The sequence below is a fragment of the Triturus cristatus genome, chromosome 2_1 (genome assembly GCF_964204655.1).
Source record: "Triturus cristatus chromosome 2_1, aTriCri1.1, whole genome shotgun sequence".
Taxonomy (NCBI): Eukaryota; Metazoa; Chordata; class Amphibia; order Caudata; family Salamandridae; genus Triturus; species Triturus cristatus.
Genome location: NC_140581.1, coordinates 1176486924 through 1176506750, shown reverse-complemented (window position 1 = coordinate 1176506750; position 19827 = coordinate 1176486924). Strand labels below are relative to the sequence as shown.

Sequence of the window (19827 nt, the reverse complement as noted above, 5' to 3'; positions counted from 1 at the left end):
GAAAACGCTTTTTGGGACCCCCCTTTTTTCTCAGCCCCCGCTTGACGAATCACCCCCAAACTTTTAGGATAGGAGCTCACCGGAACGGGCCATTAGTTTTGAAAATTTTGCGAAGATTCGTCAACTGGCGCCAAAGTTATTGGGAATAGAATGTTACGATTTTCCTATGGATAATAAGTCCTAACTATAACTACCTACTGGCGACCGCCAGTAGGTAATATATATATATATGATTTGTTTACAATTTTTATTCTATGAAGATTCTTTATTTAACCAGTTAACCGCGACGTAAAATCAGCCGCGGTGCGGGTACCTTCTTGAGCGGGCGGAGCCGCGTCGGCCAAAGGACGTGCGCAGCACTACGGAGGTAGTGCTTGTGACGGCCGTTGGCCGACGGGCGCATCGAACGGGTTAAACCTTGAGGCAAACAAAACAAAGCATCCTCTAAGCCAGACTTAAAAATGCTTAAAGCTCAGAAAAATATAAACTGCTACATCATCTTCCAATTGGTGGTGGTGTTTGCTTTAGTTGTATTGTTCCAAATGGCCATTTGTAAAGCGCTCCAATACCCTCATGGGTCATGTTTGAGCTATATAAAACATTTGTAAATGAAATTAAACTAATAAGAATCATTCACTTCTGGGAAAACTGTATATCTTTTTAGCATGAGGTCATTGGGTACCGAAATCGAGTTTCCAAAGTAGAAAAATAGAAATGTGCAACTTACCAATGATGTGAAGGATGTGCTCATGCTGTTAGGGCATAGATTTGTAAAGACCGCCCAGCAGCCTCCTTACTCTGGAAACTGGCAGGAAAATGAATAGGCGAATAACTGTAAAATAAATTGTGGTTATGGAAAGGATGACTCCTCGAAGAGCGAATGAAAAAAGAGATTAAAGTGGTGTTTTTAAAAATTGTTTTTATTCATCCATTCAAATTTAGCCCACAACAAGAGGACATTACATGCCATCAGTCAAGTGGATGATTCAATGTTTTCTGTGTACACTTTGATGTGGCAAACTGTATTCTTGATAAATACACTTATGAATATTTATAGATTTCTTTTTACTGTAATCAAAATTAGACTTTAGCAATTGCAGGGAAAGACTAACATTACAAGACTGCTTTCTGCTCATACAAATATTAAATTACAGAGGTAGAAACCAACCACTGTCATTTAAATTAATGACTAATTAGGAGATGTTTGCATTAAAAGATTCCCTTATTGAGGACTTGTGAAAGTTGTAAAGATGTCTACAAGACTTTCCAATGCCCATAAATCCTGTTCATGAGCAACTTTTACTTATCAAAAATAAAACGCATCCTTCATAAAACTGTTCCATTCGTTTTTATGGAAGTGTCAAAAGGAAGAGCCACCACAAACAAAGGGCTTGCCATCTTTTGCTCCAAAAATGAGGATACTAAACACTACACTACAGACATTTCTTGTGGCTCATGTTCTATTGCTACATGGATGCCATTTTACATTTACTTGCTTATATAAATCCCAAAATTTTAATGTACATATTTCTTCTATGAACTGAAATCCATACTCTTATTTGTCGAGTGGGCTAGTGGGATCAGAGAGCTGACACAACGAGGTTTGCAGAAAAAAAGTGATTTAAAAAATGTGTTTATTACTAACCTCTATATATTTAGCAGTAAACTATTCAGTAAAGTTGACATTCCACAAACAGAATGAATTTTCTGATTGCATGCCCCCACCTATGCACAGGTGTAGGTAAATTAGAAATTCCCATTTTATAGTGTGTCTCATGAGTCACTTTTCAAGATGGAAATACAAACCTATGGTCTGCAGTTTCATTTATTTACAGCAAAAACAGTGCTAAGGAACAGGAACTAATGAGCAAAAATTAACAAGAACTAAAAAGCAAAAATGAACAGCAGCATGGCATAAATAGAATTTTCAATTTGTGTCACTAATAAAGCAAGATAGAGCCAAACGTCAAACATGTAAATGATCTTGTATTTGACAACTACATGATCTAGCCATTGAATTGAACCTTACTATTGGCCTGACAAAAAGTATGAAGGAGCTCAGCAAAGAAGACATCAGAACTAATCTTTGTTCAAGTAGTACTCTGCACTATTACTCAATCAATAAGTTAAAAGGGACACACTGATAGCAATATTATGCATCAAAGACGCAAAACCAAAGGATAGCTGGAGACAAAACAATGGATTTCTGTCGATAGCCAATAATCACACAATGATTGTCAGTGGCAACTTAGCTCTGCCAAGAGGTGCTCAAGTTGTAAACTTATTGCCCTTTCCAAACAAAAGTCACTAATATAATGGTCACTGTGAAAAATATTAGAAAGAATCCAAAAAAACGAATGCAGAAATTGCATGCAAAACTGTGTTAAGAAAACGAAAAAATGCATTTCAAAAGTGATGACATAGATGTTCCCCTTGTATTTATTTGTCAAGCAGAGTTGATAGTGCCTCACGTTAAGCATTATTCCAAGCTAATGCTTTATGGCTATACTCAGTTATTTTGAACAGACTATCAACAAGATCTAAGAGATCACAAACATTCAACCCCTGCTACGCCTGGTTGCTTACCGTGTGGGTAGACCTAGAGGTCCAACCACTTTGTTACAAATACTATTCGGAGCATGTCACTTCAATATGTGCATTTATCAGAAAGGAACTAATGAATACCTATGAGACAGAGACTGTTAAATACTGCAGTTAAGTCTGCACAACATCATACTTGAAACCCTGCACCAATCCAGTAAATCTGGAAGCCCCTGAGCTGAATGGTATTCTGTTTTCCTCAGAGGGTCCTAGTTGGTTCTGTGTCACTCAGCATTAAAAACAATATACGATCCCCTTTGATGATAAAATGTGTGGTATATGAGAGCAACAAAGTGAATATTATCATTGCCAAAAAACGAGCAGGCACAACTCTGCCAATAAGTAAAGGCATAAAACATGATGAGTATAGTTATCAATCGCTAAGGTGCATGAACCAGTTGTCTGTGACGTGAGGACAAGGACAATGGATTCAATTCTAGCATATAGCCATAGACATGGAATCCGAAGTGACTGTACTTTTTTTTAGATCACTGAAAGAGGGTTGAGAACCAGGGTCGGCTTTAGCACTGGTGGCACCCCAGCAACAATATTTGTTGGCGCCTCCTAAAGACCTCTTTTCGGGGATTCCCTTTCCTATAAGCTCATTTATACATGTATGATTCATTGTCTCTGTGTGATGTAAAGTGGTCTGACACCCTACACTGGTATGAGTGGTGCTATAAAACAAAAGAAATGCATGTGAGACAAAGTGGTTATGAGACCTAAGGGGCACTGTTAAAGGATTGTGGTGAGGAAATACACAAAAGAGGAGCTCATTGGCGGGTGCAAACACACAAGGTTGCACGGAGCGCCAGCAGTGCTAAAACCGGCCCTGTTTCAAGACTTACTGCATCACTGTTGCACTTTCGAACAATTTCGGGAATGTACAGACTGCATTGCATATTAGTGTTTGCTTGACATGATGACAGCTTCTGGCGAATGGAACGGCGGACTGGTTTCCCTGATGCGACCCTCCATACATCCTGGAGTATGCAGGTTAAAGCAAGGTAGGGGGAGGATGGTAGAGAAAAACCCACATGTTGCTCCCCTGTACCCTTTTGATCACTGTTCAACCTGCAGACACAAAATGAATGTCAATACACCTTTTCACCCAACTGAGAATAGTAGAATGGAACAGCAACATAATCACATTGCACATACAGAGCTGAATATGAAAAACAGATAGCAAGTAGCAATTTCCTGTGTAAAAAGACTCGGAATGTCTAAAGCTTCTGAAATGACAATATTTTCCTATGGTGTCGAAGACCGCGACAAAGACAAGAGCGCCATGATGCACAGTTTCAACAGACAATAAATGCCCAAGCTGCTGACATCCAAAATACATTAGAATACATGTGTTCTACTGCTGAATGTTTCCGTAAACAAATGTATCCATTTGCAAAAAATTCAATTCTGATGGGACACAATATTAATACAGAATAACATTTTCACATTGCCTCAAGTAGTATGTTAAAATTGATGTAACATCTCGCCAAAATGTATGTCTATGATCCAGTCGATTTGGCTTAAAAACAAACAATAATTCTGTCTGTGCATCCCACGACCAAACTATAAATAGAACATGCAAACAAAAGTATTTATAGAACTAAAGATTAGCTTTCGAGTTTAGAAACTGAAGTATGCTAAAAAGAATGTCATGCCAAGGAACACCTATTTTAAGGAATGGAGCTGGTAACAGAAATGTTTTAATTATTCACAGAATAACAACAAAGATGATCATATACAAGCAAATAAAAATTTACACAGATTGTAGAAAGAGAGTATGTGTAGCAAGTTCATTGTGAAGAATGCACTATTCGCGGACACAGCGCACTCGAAAAAAAAAGGAGTCAAAATTGATGAATGTGAGTAAAGTACAATAGTTTGAGGAGCGTGTTTTCTCTTAAGAAAATCAAAAAAGTGTTAAGGAACCAAATTCTGTCCCGAGAAAGCCATCTCAGTCAGCAGCAGCAGCTGCTGATCACTGACAAAAACTACACCTAAAATAAAAGTGAGACTCTGACGTGGACGTGCAGCGCAGCCATGTTGAGTTTCTTACTCCATACCTCGCAAATACACACTTTCTAGAGCACTATTTGTCTATGGATGTGGTGCACTGTAGTCTAATTTCTGATTCCGTATTGTAGCCATGGGCAGCTCCATATGATGACAGAAAGTTCAGAGTTTGCCTGAAAACGCTTTGTGAATTTGAAAGCAAACGTAACTTCTCAAAAGAGGGATTTGGATCCTTGGTTTTCAAACTCGGACCAAGCATCATTCAACTCCATGAATATCATTTTAGCGTACTGTTCATAAGACTGTCCAGTTGCCTGCAAAATAAACAAATAATGAAGTCAAAAGTTGAAATGAACCTAATGCACAAGTTACTTGTGAAACGATATATCTGTAAGAGACATTAGTTAGTGATAGATTCCTTACCTTAGAATATCCCCAGGCGTCAGACTGGATCCGGAAAGTTTTCGTCAGCAGTACCCCTATGCATCGGTAGGCGGCGTTGTATGGCTCCGCGTACTTCGCTGGCGTCATAACCGCCGAGAGGACGTCGTCAGAGCTACTTAGACGCGCCCACGCGTGCTGAAGTCAGTTCTGTACACAACTTTTCTACGCCAGAAGCGCAGAGCCATACCCGAGACCGACAACTGGTGCAATAGAACTAGGGCCCTGAAAGGGATGACCTGAACCCTAGAGAACAGTTCGCAGAATGGGGAGGATGGGCGGGCGGTAAGGAATCTATCACAAACTAATGTCTCTTACAAATATATTGTTACACAAGTAAGTAACTTGTGCATCTGAAAGAGACACGTTAGTAATAAATTCCTTACCTTAGAATACATACCCAAGCAATACCAACCCCGGTGGTGGGTCTGCGAAATGAAAATACACCAGAAAGTCACGGAGAACCGAACGGCCAAAGAAGCCGTCTCTCTGGACCTGACTGACAAGGCAATAGTGCTTAGTGAAAGTATGCAACGAGGCCCAAGTGGCCGCCTGACAGATGTCTTGCAGGAGGACACTGCGTCCCAATGCTGTGGTAGCTGCTGTCGCCCTGGTTGAATAGGCGCGCAGCCCAACCGGAGGATCCTTTTTAGTCAGAGAGTAACAGGCTTTAATGCACAAGACAACCCATCGGGAGATAGTTCGCTTGTGCACAGCCCGGCCTTTCTTGGCGCTCACGTAGCCAACAAAGAGCTGGTCATCCACCCGGAACTGTTGTGTGCGGTTGAGATAGAACGAAAGCGCACGTTTTGGGTCAAGACGGTGGAGCCTCTCCTCTTCTCTTGAAGGGTGAGGAGGGGGAAAGAAAGTGGGTAGAGTGACAGTATGACAGAGATGAAAGGCAGAGACTACTTTTGGTAGAAAGGAGGGACGCGGTCGAAGCACAACCTTGTCCGGACGAATCACCAGAAAAGGAAGTTTGCAGGAAAGAGCCTGGAGCTCACTCACCCGCCGAGCGGAGGTGATGGCCACCAGGAAGACAGTTTTCAAAGTCAATAACCGCAAAGGACAGTTATGAAGAGGCTCAAATGGAGCGCACATCAGATATGTGAGAACCAGGTTCAAGTCCCATTGAGGTATCAAAAAAGGAATAGGAGGGAAAAGGTGAGTAATGCCTTTGAGAAATCTATTGACAACCGGGGACTTGAAAAGAGAGGGCTAATCAGGCAACCTAAGAAAGGCTGAAAGAGCAGAGAGGTAGCCCTTGATTGTGCCCAAAGAGGAGCCCTGCTGGGCTAAAGAAAGGAGGGACAATAGGACCTCAGAAAGAGGGGCAGCAAGAGGATCAACAGATTTTGCTGTGCACCAGGACGCACATTTTTTCCACCGACAGGCGTATACCGTTTTACTGCAGGGACGCCTGGCTGCCAGAAGAACAAGTTACTTACCTTCGGTAACGATGTATCTGTAAGAAACATTAGTTAGTTAGATTCCTCACCTTAGAATATCCCCAGGCGTCAGACTGGATCCGGAAGATTTTTCGTCAGCAATACCCCTTGCGCGTCGCTAGGCGTCGTCTGCGGCTCCGCGTCCGTCGTCGGCGTCGTGCGCCGGAATGACGTCGTCGGAGTACTTAGACGCCGCCCTCGCGCACTGACGTCAGTTCTTGTACATAGCTTTCCGCGCCAGGAACGCAGAGCCATGCAAAGACCGACACTGGTGCCAAAAATAAAATCTAGGGGCCTGAAAAGGATAACCTTAACCCTAGATGTCAGTTCGCAGAACGGGGAGGATGGGTGGGTCGGTGAGGAATCTAACTAACTAATGTTTCTTACAGATACATCGTTACCGAAGGTAAGTAACTTGTTCATCTGAAAGAAACACGTTAGTTAGATTCCTCACCTTAGAATAGATACCCAAGCAATACCATCCCCGGTGGTGGGTCTGCGAACCAAGATCACACCAGAAAGTCCTGGAGGACAGAACGGCCAAAGAAGCCATCCCTCCGGGCTTGGCTGTCAAGGCAATAATGCCTGGCAAACGTGTGTAGCGAAGCCCACGTCGCCGCCTGACAGATGTCCTGCAAAGGGACACCCCGTCCCAAAGCAGTAGTAGCCGCTGTGGCCCGAGTAGAATGGGCGCGCAGCCCAACAGGAGGGTCCTTTTTTGCCAAGGAATAACAAATTTTGATGCACAAAACGACCCACCGAGAGATGGTCCGTTTGTGCACAGCTTTCCCCTTCTTAGCACCCACGTATCCAACGAAAAGTTGGTCGTCCACCCGGAACTGCTTTGTGCGGTCCAGATAAAAGGTGTAAGCAATAACAATGTCCACAAGGAACTTATTTGAAATAATACATTTTTCAATAAGGAGTACAATTATATACTCATAAATGAATCAATCACAGAGACGAACAAACAATTATCATAAATAATTTTGCGACCGTAACCTTATTTACTTCAGCCGAAGTACAATTAATTTATTTAGGCAAATGGCAATTCTTCACATAAGCGTTCAAGGTCAGATTCTTGACATTATAGGCACAGTAAAGAAAAGTGCAAAAGTGAACCCAGAGCGGTGATTATAGCCTTCAAAGTAAAAAGTGAGTGAAAAGGAGTTCAAAGAAGGTCTTAAAAACATTGAGAGGCATTCAACAATAACATGAATTTTTCTCGCTCTCTCTTAGTTTGTGTCGACGACGTTTCAACCCACAATGGATAAGGGGTCTCTTCAGGACAGTTATCTGGGAACTAATAACAAGGATAGTCTGATGTTTCCGATTTTCTATATTCTACCACTGATCAGAGCAGGGTGAGGAGGGGCTTAGTCAATTTCATCCAGCACGTATAGCAGAACAGTCTCGTTCTTATCCTCGAAAATGTTGGCAGCAGAGTGTCAGTTAATAAACGATATCTCTGGGCGGCGAATTAAGCGTCTCCGTTCATCCGTTGCAGATAAAAGGAGAGCGCACGTTTTGTGTCCAGACGGTGGAGCCTCTCTTCCTCTTTGGAAGGATGCGGAGGCGGAAAGAAGGTGGGCAAGGTGACAGACTGCCCAAGATGAAATGGAGTCACCACTTTCGGAAGAAAGGAGGGACAAGGCCGAAGGACAACCTTGTCCGGATGAACAGAGAGAAAAGGAGGCTTTGAAGATAAAGCCTGGAGCTCACTCACCCGTCTAGCCGAGGTGATGGCTACCAGAAAAGCAGTCTTAAGCGTCAGCAGACGAAGAGGACAATTATGAAGAGGCTCAAAGGGAGCGCACATTTGAAATGTGAGAACAAGATTCAAGTCCCACTGAGGCATTACAAAAGGGACAGGAGGGAACGTGTGAGTAATGCCTTTTAGAAAGCGTGTAACTACAGGGGACTTGAAAAGAGAAGGCTGATCAGGAAGCCGCAAGAAGGCCGAGATGGCAGCAAGATAACCTTTCAGGGTGCTCAGGGCAGAGCCCTGCCGGGCCAAAGAAAGAAGAAACAGTAGAACCTCAGAAAGAGGAGCGGAAAGGGGATCCACAGCCTTTGCTGTGCACCATGCCACAAATTTGTTCCACCGGCAGGCGTATACCGTCTTTGTGGAGGGACGCCTGGCTGCCAGAATGATATCACAGACTTCAGGAGGCAAGTCAAATGGCATCAACTGCCGCCGCTCAATCTCCACGCATGGAGGTGGAGGCTGGACAGGTTCGGGTGGAGGACCGTCCCCTGCCGCTGCGACAGAAGATCCTCCCGAAGGGGCAGACGTATCGGAGGATCGGTCAACATACTGAGTAGCTCGGGATACCAGTACCTTCGTGCCCAATCCGGAGCCACCAAGATGACTTGGGCCCGGTCATGCCTGATCTTCTTCAGCACGCTGGGCAGAAGTGGTATAGGCGGAAAGGCGTACAACAGACCGCAACTCCACTCGTGACGAAAAGCGTCGCCGAGCGAGTGCCGCCTTGGAAATTCCAACGCGCAGAACTGCTGACATTGCGCGTTCTCTTCGGTGGCGAATAGATCTAACCAAGGCTCTCCCCACTGCTGAAAGAGACCTTGCGCCACTTCGGAGTTCAGACGCCATTCGTGATCCATCATGCACCGGCGGCTGAGTTCGTCTGCTCTGGCGTTCAGAGAGCCCGCCAGATGTTGAACCACTAGGGTGACGCCCTGGTGTTCCAGCCATGTCCAGAGGCGCAGAGCCTCCTGACAAAGGGTCCACGACCCCACCCCGCCCTGTTTGTTGCAATACCACATGGCGGTGGTGTTGTCCGTGAACACCTGCACGACACTTCCCCTGACAGAGGGAAGGAAAGCTTTCAGTGCAAGTCGGATCGCTCTCAACTCCAACAGGTTGATGTGGAGACGAGACTCCGCCGGAGACCAGAGGCCTCTGATCTCCGCCTCTCCCATATGGCCACCCCATCCCAGGAGGGACGCATCCGTCACTACGACATGCTCCGGTTGGGGAAGGGAGAGGCTCTTGCCCTTGACCCAATTGCAGTCCGTGAGCCACCACTGCAACTGCTGTGCAGTGCCCTCCGAGATCAAGACATGGTCGGACAGGTTGCCGTGATGCTGGGCCCACTGAAACTTCAGGTCCCACTGCAGAGCCCGCATGCGCCGCCTGGCGTGATGCACTAGTAGGATGCAGGAGGCCATCAGCCCCAGAAGCCGCAACACTAGCCTGACCGAAACCCAGGATAGAGGCCGAAAGATGGGAATCAGGGACTGTATATCCCGGACCCGCTGTTCCGGTGGATGGACCCGGAACTGCGCCGAATCGAGAACCGCTCCGATGAAGAGGAGCTTCTGAGAGGGACTCAGGTGTGACTTCGGCACGTTGATGGAAAATCCCAGCAAATGCAGGAGATCCGCCGTAGTCTGGAGGTGGGAGACGACTGTCTGGGGAGAGCCCGCCTTCAACAACCAGTCGTCGAGATAGGGGAAGACTGGAACCCCTGATCTGCGCAGATGAGCTGCGACCACCGCCATCACTTTCGTGAACACCCGAGGGGCACTGGTGAGGCCGAAGGGGAGCACGGTAAACTGAAAGTGCTCTTGGCCCACCGTGAACCGCAGGTAACGCCGGTGGGCCGGCAGGACGGGGATGTGGAAATATGCGTCCTGCAAGTTCAACGCTACCATCCAGTCTCCGGGGTCTAGGGCAGCTAGAACCTGAGCCAAAGTTAACATCTTGAACCTTTCCTTCCGGAGGAAGGCATTGACGTTCCGGAGGTCCAAGATAGGGCGTAGGCCCCCTTTGCCCTTCTTGGGAACCAGAAAGTAGTGGGAATAACAACCACGACCTACTTCTGGGCTCGGAACGCGCTCGACGGCCCCCTTGGCCAAGAGGGCCGAAACTTCCTCGTGGAGAAGATTCAAATGATCCCCCGAGATACGGTGGTGCTGCGGTGGCATGGCTGGAGGGGTCGTCTCGAAGGGGAGGGAGTAGCCCCTTCGGACGATTTGCAGCACCCACCTGTCCGATGTGATGGACCGCCAGTGGAGCAGGTGATGGCGAACTCTGCCGCCCACTGGCGTGGAATGGGCCTGAAAGCTCGGACTAGGAAGGCTTTGAGGCGGATGCTGCCGGGGTGGATGTGGGCTGACCTCGTCGTCCTCCAGAACCGCCTCGGCGGAAACCACGTCCGCGCGCAGGTTGGTTCTGCGGCTGGTGGCTAGGCGCACGTGAGGCACCCCTTCCTTGGCCACGAAAGGGGCGAAAGGTGGAAGTTTGCGACCGCGGGGCCGAGAGGCCCAAGGACTTGGCCGTAGCCCGGGAGTCCTTAAAGCGATTCAGCGCACTGTCCGCTTTCTCTCCAAAAAGGCGAGTGCAATCAAAGGGCATGTCCATGAGAGTGCTCTGGACATCGCCCGAAAATGACGTGGACCGCAGCCAGGCATGACGTCTAAGCGCCACTGTGGTAGAAATGGCCCTACCCAGCGAGTCCGTAGTGTCAAGCCCACATCGGATAGCATGTCGCGCTGCATCCCTCCCATCGGCCAGAGCCTGGGTAAGTCGTGTCCGGACCTCCTCCGGACACAGGGGCAGCATGTCCTCCACCGCATCCCACAGAGAGTGGGAATAACGGTCCAAGAGACAGGCGGTGTTCAAAGATCGCAGGCCCAAACTAAGGGAGGAGAACAGCTTCTTGCCAAACTGTTCCAGTCTCTTGGAATCCCGGTCCGGCGGGGCGGTCGGGAAGGAGGATTGGGAGGTAGAGGCCTGGATAACCAGGCTCTCAGGCTTAGGGTGTTGGGACAGAAAACTGGGGTCACCCGGAGCAGGGCGGTGGCGCCTGGCGACGTTCCTGTCCACAGGAGGAACTGTGGAGGGCTTGGACCAGGTGCCCTGCAGAACGTCAATGAGGGCCTCATTGAATTGCAGCAGAGGCTCAGTGGAGCTTGCTGCAGACTGAAGCACCTCAGTAAGGACGTTAGTCCTCACAGCCACGGCAGGCAGCTCGAGTCCAAGGGCTGCGGCCGCCTTGCGCAGCACCACAGAGAAAGCAGCGCCCTCCTCCGAAGCCACAGTCGGAGGAGAGACGAATCCAGTGTCTGGAGAGGTATCCAGGCCACTGGCCTCCCCCAGTTCATCTGCCCAGTCCTGTGACATTTGAGCCTGAAGGGCCATAGGATCCTCGGATCCCTCCCAGTTGTCCCCATCATCCGATTCCTGGTATACAGGAGGAAGGAACGGAGCCGGGCGATAGACATAATGTGTCTCCAGCGGCGCCGAACGCGGCGTCCATCGACGCCGTATCGGCGCCGGGCCCGGAGTGGGGCTGAACTGGGGCTCGACGTCGAGCGGAGTCGACGTCGGCGTCGGGGGTGGTACCGGTGTCGATGCCGGCAGAGGAGGCGTTACGAGGTCGACCGGCGTCGGCGGGGACTCGGGAACGGGTCCCTCGGGCGCTTGCGGCGTCGAGGCCGGAGCCGTCAACAGCGCCGGGGCCGGAGCCGCCGGCAGGCAAGGCAGCCCAGTCGGGTCCGCGGGGCCCGAAGGCGCGCCAGCGGGCGTCGACGGCGGAGCCAGGCTCCTCATGGCCGAGAGGAAGGCACTGACTTCCGCCGGCGTCGCGTCAGTCCCAGGGACCGGTGGGTATGGGAACCACCCTGACCCTCGGCCGAGATCGAGAGGCGCGCGGAGCCGAGTGGCGAATCTCGAGAAGCTTACGGGACCGCTCCCTTCTAGCCTTCGAGGTCAGGGCCTTGCAGTCCGAACACGACTCCGCGTCGTGGTCGAGGCCCAAGCAGTAAAGGCACCGGCGATGATGGTCCGTAACCGACATCAAGCGGCTACAGTCAGCACAGGCTTTAAAACCAGGCATCCTACCTGCACCGGAGTCGAGACAAGATCAAAAAGGATCAAAAAAAGTTAGTCAAAAATTGACTAAAGGGGTATCTCTCCCGGATTTGCGCTTACTGGCGCGGAAAAAAGAATAACTGACGTCAACGCGCGAGGGCGGCGTCTAAGCACTCTGACGACGTCATTCCGGCGCACGACGCCGACGACGGACGCCGAGCCGCAGACGACGCCTAGCGACGCGCAAGGGGTATTGCTGACGAAAAATCTTCCGGATCCAGTCTGACGCCTGGGGATATTCTAAGGTGAGGAATCTAACGAACGTGTTTCTTTCAGATTCACATTACAGACTTCGGGAGGCAAGTCAAATGGAATTAGCTGTCGCCGATCAATCTCCATGCAAGGAGGTGGAGGCTGGACAGGTTCGGGTGGAGGGCCGTCCCCTGTTGCTGCGACAGGAGATCCTCCCGAAGAGGCAGTCGGATCGGGGGATCCACGCTCATACCGAGTAGCTTGGGATACCAAACTCTTCGAGCCCAGTCCGGTGCCACAAGAATGACTTGGGCCAGGTCGCGCCTGATCTTCTTCAGCACTCTGAGCAGAAGTGGTATAGGCGGAAAGGCGTACAACACACCGCAACTCCACTCATGACGAAAAGCGTCGCCTAGCGAGCGCCGCCTTGGAAACTTCAACGCGCAGAACTGCTGACATTGCGCGTTCTCTTCGGTGGCGAATAGATCTAACCAAGGTTCTCCCCACTGCTGAAAGAGACCTTGCACCACCTCCGAGTGGAGACGCCATTCGTGATACAACATGCACCTTTGGCTGAGTTAGTCCGCCCTGGCGTTCAGGTTACCTGCCAGGATTTGAACCACCAAGGAAATGCCTTGACGTTCCAGCCACGTCCAGAGACGTTGAGCCTCCTGACATAGGGTCCACAACCCCACCCCGCCCTGCTTGTTGCAGTACCACATGGCGGTGGTGGTGTCTGTGAACACCTGCACTACTCTCCCCTAGACAGAGGGAAGGAATGCTTTGAGTGCAAGTAGGATCACCCTGAGCTCCAAAAGGTTGATTTGGAGGTTGGCCTCCGCCGGAGACCAGAGGCCTCTGATCTCCGCCTCTCTCATGTGGCCGCCTCATCCCAAGAGGGACGCGTCCGTCACCACTGTGTGCTCCGGTTGGGGAAGGGAGAGGGATCTGCCGCCGACCCAACGCTGGTTCGTGAGTTACCACTGCAAGTCCTGTGCAGTGCCCTCCGGGATGTGGAAGTAGTCGGACAGGTTCCCCCGATGCTGCGTCCACTGGAACTTCAGTTCCCACTGCAGAGCCCGCATATGCCATCTGGCATGATCGATCAGCAGGATGCAGGAGGCCATTGGGCCCAACCGCCTCAGTGTCTTCCTTACTGAAACCCAGGACCAGGGCCGAAAGATCGGAATCATAGCCCGAATGTCCCGGACTCTCTGTTCGGGAGGCTAAACCCAAAACTGCACCGTATCCAGAACAACTCCGATTAAGAGGAGCGTCTGAGAGGGAATCAGGTGCGACTTCAGCACGTTGATGGAAAACCCCAGCAAATGCAGGCGGTCGGCCGTACTCTGGAGGTGGGAGACGACTGCCTGGGACGAGCCCGCCTTCAACAGCCAGTCGTCGAGATAGGGGAAGACTGAAAGCCCTGATCTGCGCAGATGAGCTGCGACCACCGCCATCACTTCTGTGAACACTCGAGGGGCAATGGTAAGGCCGAAAGGGTGCACGGTGAACTGAAAGTTCTCGTGGCCACCGTGAACAGTAGGTAATGCCGGTGGGATGGCAGGATGGGGATATGAAAATAAGCATCCTGCAAGTCCAATGCTACCAGCCAGCCTTGCGGGTCTAGAGCAGACAAGACCTGAGCTAGCGTGAGCATCTTGAACTTCTCCTTCCGGAGGAAGCGATAAACGTTCCGGAGGTCTAAGATAGGGCGCAGAATTTTGTCCTTCTTCGGAACCAAGAAGTAGTGAGAGTAACAACCACGACCTACTTCTGGCGTCGGAGCGTGCTTGATGGCCCCCTTGGACAAGAGGGCTGTAACTTCCTGCTGGAGAAGTGCCAAGTGTTCCCCCCGACATGCGGTGGTACTGAGGTGGCATGGCTGGAGGGGCAGATTCAAAGGGGTGGGAATAGCCCCTGTGGACTATTTGCAGAACCCACCTGTCCGAGGTTATGGAGTGCCAGTGGGGAATGTGATGGCGAATCCTGCCACCTAATGGCGTCAGGTAGGCCTGAAACACCGGACTAGGAAGGTTTTGAGGCGGCGGGGGAGGTGGTGGACTATCCTGTCCGCTGTCCTCGGAACCCATCACGGCGGGTCCCACGTCCACAGCTGCGCTGAGACTGGCTGCGCAGCCTTGCAGGACTGAAAAGAACGTGCCTGGGCGCCCCGACCTTGACCTCGAAAGGACCGAAAAGTGGACCCCGAGGGCGTACGCGTTGTGGCTAGACCAAGGACTGGGCTGTAGCCCGAGAGTCCTTAAAGCGTTCTAGGGTGCTATCGCCTTATCACCAAAGAGGCGTGTACCATCAAAGGGCATGTCCAACAGGGTGTTCTGGACATCCCCAGAAAAGCCAGTAGTTCGGAGCCAAGCATAACGATGGAGCGCCAAGGTTGTGGAAAGTGCCCTACCAAGAGAATCGGCCGTGTCAAGCCCACAATAGTACATTTTGCAGCATCTCTCCCTTCGTTAATGGCTTGGGAGAGAACTGCCCGTGCTTCCACAGGGCCTTGATGCAGCACCTGTGCTAAAGTGTCCCACACAGAATGGGAATAGCAGCCTAGCAGACACGCAGTATTCACCGCCCGCAACCCAGAGCTGAAAGATATGAAAATCTTTTTCCCAAATTGCTCCAGTTTCCTAGATTCCTTGTCCGGAGGAGCAGATGGGAACGCGCTGGGCGAGGAAGAAGCCTGGACAACCAGACTCTCAGGCATCGGGTGTTGTGTGAGGAAGATGGGATCGCCCGGCGATGGCGGTGCGCCACACCCTTGTCTACAGGGACTCCTGTGTTAGGTTTAATCCAGGTGCCCAACAGGATATCAGTAAGCGCTTCATTGAAGAGCAGTAACGGCTTCGCAGAGGAGGACTGCGGCTGCAGGACCTCAGTCAGGAGATTGGTCCTGATAGGTACAGAAAGGAACTCGAGGTTAAAAGCCTCAGCTGTCCCATGCAAAACCATCGAAAAAGTCCCAACCTCCTCCGTGGCCACGGAAGAAGGGGACAGAGTACCAGGGTGTGGAGTGCAATCCAGATCCACTGGAACCTCCACATCGCCTTCCCACTCAGGCTCATCCTCGCATTGAGGTGCAAGAGGGTCCTCAGACGCCCTTCCCAGTATTCCCCTTCGTCCACTGGTTGCTGAAGAGGCCGGTAAGGACGAGGTGCCCTGGGAAACGCGATAAACTCCCCTCCAAGAAGTGGAATGGGAGGGTAAGATACCAGTCCCGGGTTGGCGCAATCCTGCGTCAGCAGCAGTGCTGTGCCTGGCGTCGGAGCTGGATCCAGGGCCGGCGCCGATGCCGAGACTGGCGCCGAGGCCTGGGCTGAGGCCGAAGCAGAGGCCAGAGCCCGCGGCTCCGCCGGGTATGGTGCCGGTGTAGCCGAGGCCAGAGGCGGCAGCACGGGGGCAAACCCTTCCGATGGATCCGCGGGGACTGAAGGTGCTCTGGAGGGACCAGGCAGGGCAAACAAATGGCGCAAGGCCGACATAAAGGCCTGAACCTCGTCCGAAGTCCCCGGAAAGGGAGGGTAGGCCGCAGGCAACGACGGACGCTCAAACGGAGCCGCGGGGGAGTTTCGACCCGCCCCCTCCACTGCATCCCGCGACCGGTGAGGGGTAGAGGAAGAGAGACGTCGCTTCTTTGACTTTTTATGGCGCCTAGACTTACCTGTCCCTGATTCCGATGAGCGATGCTGATGGCTCCGCGACCGGTCCCTTGACCTACCATGGGATCGGGACAATGATTGGCGCGGAACCGATTGCCGGACCTTCAACAACTTTCGGGAATGCTCCTGCAAAGCTTTTGGCATCTTGGCCCGACAATCGGGGCACGCATCGGGGTCATGGGCGTGCCCCAAGCAGAAGAGACACACGTCGTGAGGGTCCGATACCGACATGTTTCGACGGCAGGCCCTACTGGACGTGAACCCAGGCATCTCTATTTCACCAGGAGTCAAGTACACGACAAAACAAGTTATCAGAAACCAAGTTAAAACTAGGGGTACCGGAGGAGCCAAGATGGCGACCGGAGCAGACGCTTGAGCGCCCGGCTCCGTCGGTCCGTGGCCTCGGACTACTATCCTGATGCCCATCCTCGCCGATTCTCGAGGTGCACCGTGTGCGAAGACGCGCTGACCGCGCTGCTGCTTTCCCGGAGTCTCAACCCGCCCGGATGCCCGAGTTTTGGGTGCTTTTGTCCTCGGCACTGAAACCCTGCGCCCTTACGGCCTTTGCCGGCCTCCTGGAAGCTCCGCAGTTACCGGACCAGCTAGCGCTAACCTGAGCCCCGCGGTCCCGATCTCGCCTCGCACCATGGATCGTTGCCGGATGAGCCCGGGGAGAGACGGCCGGACACCTTCTGCACCCTGTGCCTGACGGGCTGGAGCTGTGGGGTGGGCCCCGGTGCGGTGAGTCTCCTGCCCCGCTCTGAGGACCGAGCTGTGGGGGGCTGCTGCCCCCTTTGCCTATTGCCTGGCCAGCGGCGAGGGGGACCGGCGAGAAGATAAGCGACTGTCGGCCTTTCCTGTTGCGGCGTAGACCTGAGGGGAATTGACCCCTTGCCACGACCCCCCCCCCTGGCCTTTGCACCGTATAGCGGCAAAACATGGCGTTGAGTGCCTGCTCGCGGCGGGGGGGTGATACTCCGGTCTCGCCCGCTGCCCACTTCGCCCTCCCTCTTCCGGACACCAGCTCCACAGTGCCGTCCCGGATTGGTGCCGATGTTGGGGCCCAGCTTCCGCTGACATGCGGCTCCGTTCTGGCTGTCCTGCGGGACTTTCAACTACAGATGTGCGCTGGCCTGCAGGCGCTGAGTGAGAGGTTTGACCCCATACTGTCGGCTGCGGGCCGTGAGCGCACTGTTTGTCATCCACAGGGCGTGGGTCCTCCGGTGCTCTTGTCCTCTTGCGGGGACGCAGCGGCGGTGTATGATTGTGCTACACTGGTGCCTTCATCTAGCGCTCCCGGCGCCCAGGGTCCACCGCTCTCCACCTCAACTGCGGATACTTTGTCCCCCTGGTCATGGCTGCCTGCTTCATTGTTCCCTGCCTCACCGCGTCCGCGAGGCTATCCTGCTGAGCGATACCTAACGGCTTCGAGGGACCGTCCGCGGTGGCCCACTGCTGCCTTTTTGTGGAACTCCTGTACCTTACTGGCCAGGTTTGGATTTTATGTGGTGCAACGAGGGACCTCACTCGATGGTCGGCGGCCATTTCGTGATCCTACTTCACCATCCTCTCACAAGCGGCCATCTTGTCTTTGTCTGCTCGGGACACGGGGCCTTCACGCAGGAGCTGGTTTAATCCCAAGCCCGCGATCGGGCCAGGGCTAGACTGACTTCTATCGCTATGGTTTATGGACGGGCTGGCCTGGGACTGGGACTGTATGTATGTTTTGCGCGCACTCGTCGCGACTTGTATCCCTTGCTTAAACTGTGGTGCCATGGTATCTTTGCATGCCGTTTTTTGGCGTCGAGGGCTCTCAGTGTGTGGGGGCCATAACTGGCTGATGGTTCGGGGCGCTCTGGTGTCCAGTGGGCTCCTCCCCACCTTCTTTTCTGTTTTCTTCCCTTCTTTACTCTGTTCCTACTTTCTCTCTTCTCTATATTTCGGGTTCCTTGGGCGACAGGCACTATGCTGGGGGGGGGGGTAGGCCGTAGCCTCCGCATTGGTGTAGGGTGGGGGGGTAATACTCGGTTCTTAAATTAGTTCTATGGGCCTTTTTTCTTTTATGTCTCTGTGCTCTACTTTCTTCGATTCGGGGTCCGGGTGTGGGGTGGATCGATTGGGGGCGGCTCTGGAGGGGCGCGTACTTGCTCATGTGACTATCCTGATATATCTCTGCACCGCCTCACTGATTGAGATTTTACTCCCATTGTTGTTCTTACTGCTGTTGCTGCTCGCCCGTGTGGTGAAGCTATCTTGCGGACTCGAATCTACTTTGCTCTTATCCTTCATTGACTTTTTTCTCTGATAAAATTATCAAAAAACTTAAAATTAACCTTCACCTCTCCTTCCCCTGGTTTCAAAGATATCTCCAGTATGTGACTCATAGCCTGTTGTTAATCCTGACCGTTGATGCACGGGGGCTGTAATGTGGGTATCAGTGCTGTACTGTATCGTGGCCGGCCTGACGGTTGTAGGCCCGTATTTGTTCTTTTAAGATGCACGAATAAAGGTTTTAAAAAAAATAAAAAAAAAAAAAATAAAAAAAAAAAAAATAAAACTAGGGGTACCGCTTTCTTTCGGATCTGCGCTGCTACGCGGAAAAGAAAGAACTGACGTCAGCGCGTGTGGGCGCGTCTAAGTAGCTCTGACAACGTCATCTCGGCGGCTAAGACGCCAGCGACGTATGTGGAGCCATACGACCACACCTACCGACGCGCAGGGGTACTGCTGACGAAAACTTTCCGGATGCAGTCAGATGCCTGGGGATATTCTAAGGTAAGGAATCTATCACTAACGTGTCTCTTTCAGATTTGTTAGTTTAAGGTCAACATGTGCTGAAACCATATGAAAACAATAATGTAACATGGACTTATTTCCAAACAAACTTAACAAAGTTCTCAAAGATCTATGAGGTGTTAACTCATGTGGAAGATACTGCTGCTAACTTGGGAAGCAAACAAAATTTGAGGAGAGGTAAAGGACCCAGTTTTGTGCCACACCTGTTCTTCAATTAAAATAATTTGGGTACCTGTTGTCCAATGGAAATGGGAAACCCCTTGCCTATTAATTCAGTAACGAAAAATAATGGCAAGTGGTTGTTCTGTAGAAGTTAGTTGATAACCTTGATCTAGTTTAGTTCAGAGTGAGACATGAGGTTGGAAACTCATATTTTCACTTGGTTTGTCCAAAGTTTACTTAAAAGCAAAATAGATTAAAGTAAAGCCACTTTTGTGAGGCACAGCCAACACGTGTTTCGCCCCATGTGGCCCGTAAGCCGGGCTTTCTCAAAGCTGAGATGAGCAATCATATCATAATACACATCCAAGCAAAGCAAAATTAAATTAAAAAGTGAAAATAAAACATATCCCATTCCCCTGGTATCAGTTGGGTTTCATTACAACAAAGAGACAACCCACAAGGGTATAGAATACATTAAGCATCATAAGAAACACCCAAGACGTTGTTTTGAAAAAGAAGAATCAGTAAAAAACAAAAGCGACGTCAAGAGTCAACAAGTAAAAAAGAAAAAAAAATCCACCGGCGAAAGCAGAAACAA

At 50.8% G+C, this 19827-nt stretch overlaps 1 protein-coding gene across 3 annotated transcripts in view; it reads right to left on the bottom strand.

The window, feature by feature from the left end:
- Positions 1 to 902: 902 nt before the first annotated feature.
- GAK (cyclin G associated kinase) overlaps positions 903 to 19827 on the bottom strand; it is a 1898577-nt gene continuing 1879652 nt past the window's right edge. For all 3 annotated transcript variants that reach the window (XM_085636622.1, XM_085636624.1, XM_085636623.1), the window contains one exon: positions 903 to 4931. In XM_085636622.1, coding sequence (XP_085492748.1) covers positions 4830 to 4931 — 102 coding nt within the window. In that variant the 3' untranslated portion in view covers positions 903 to 4829. The remainder of the gene's footprint in view (positions 4932 to 19827) is intronic.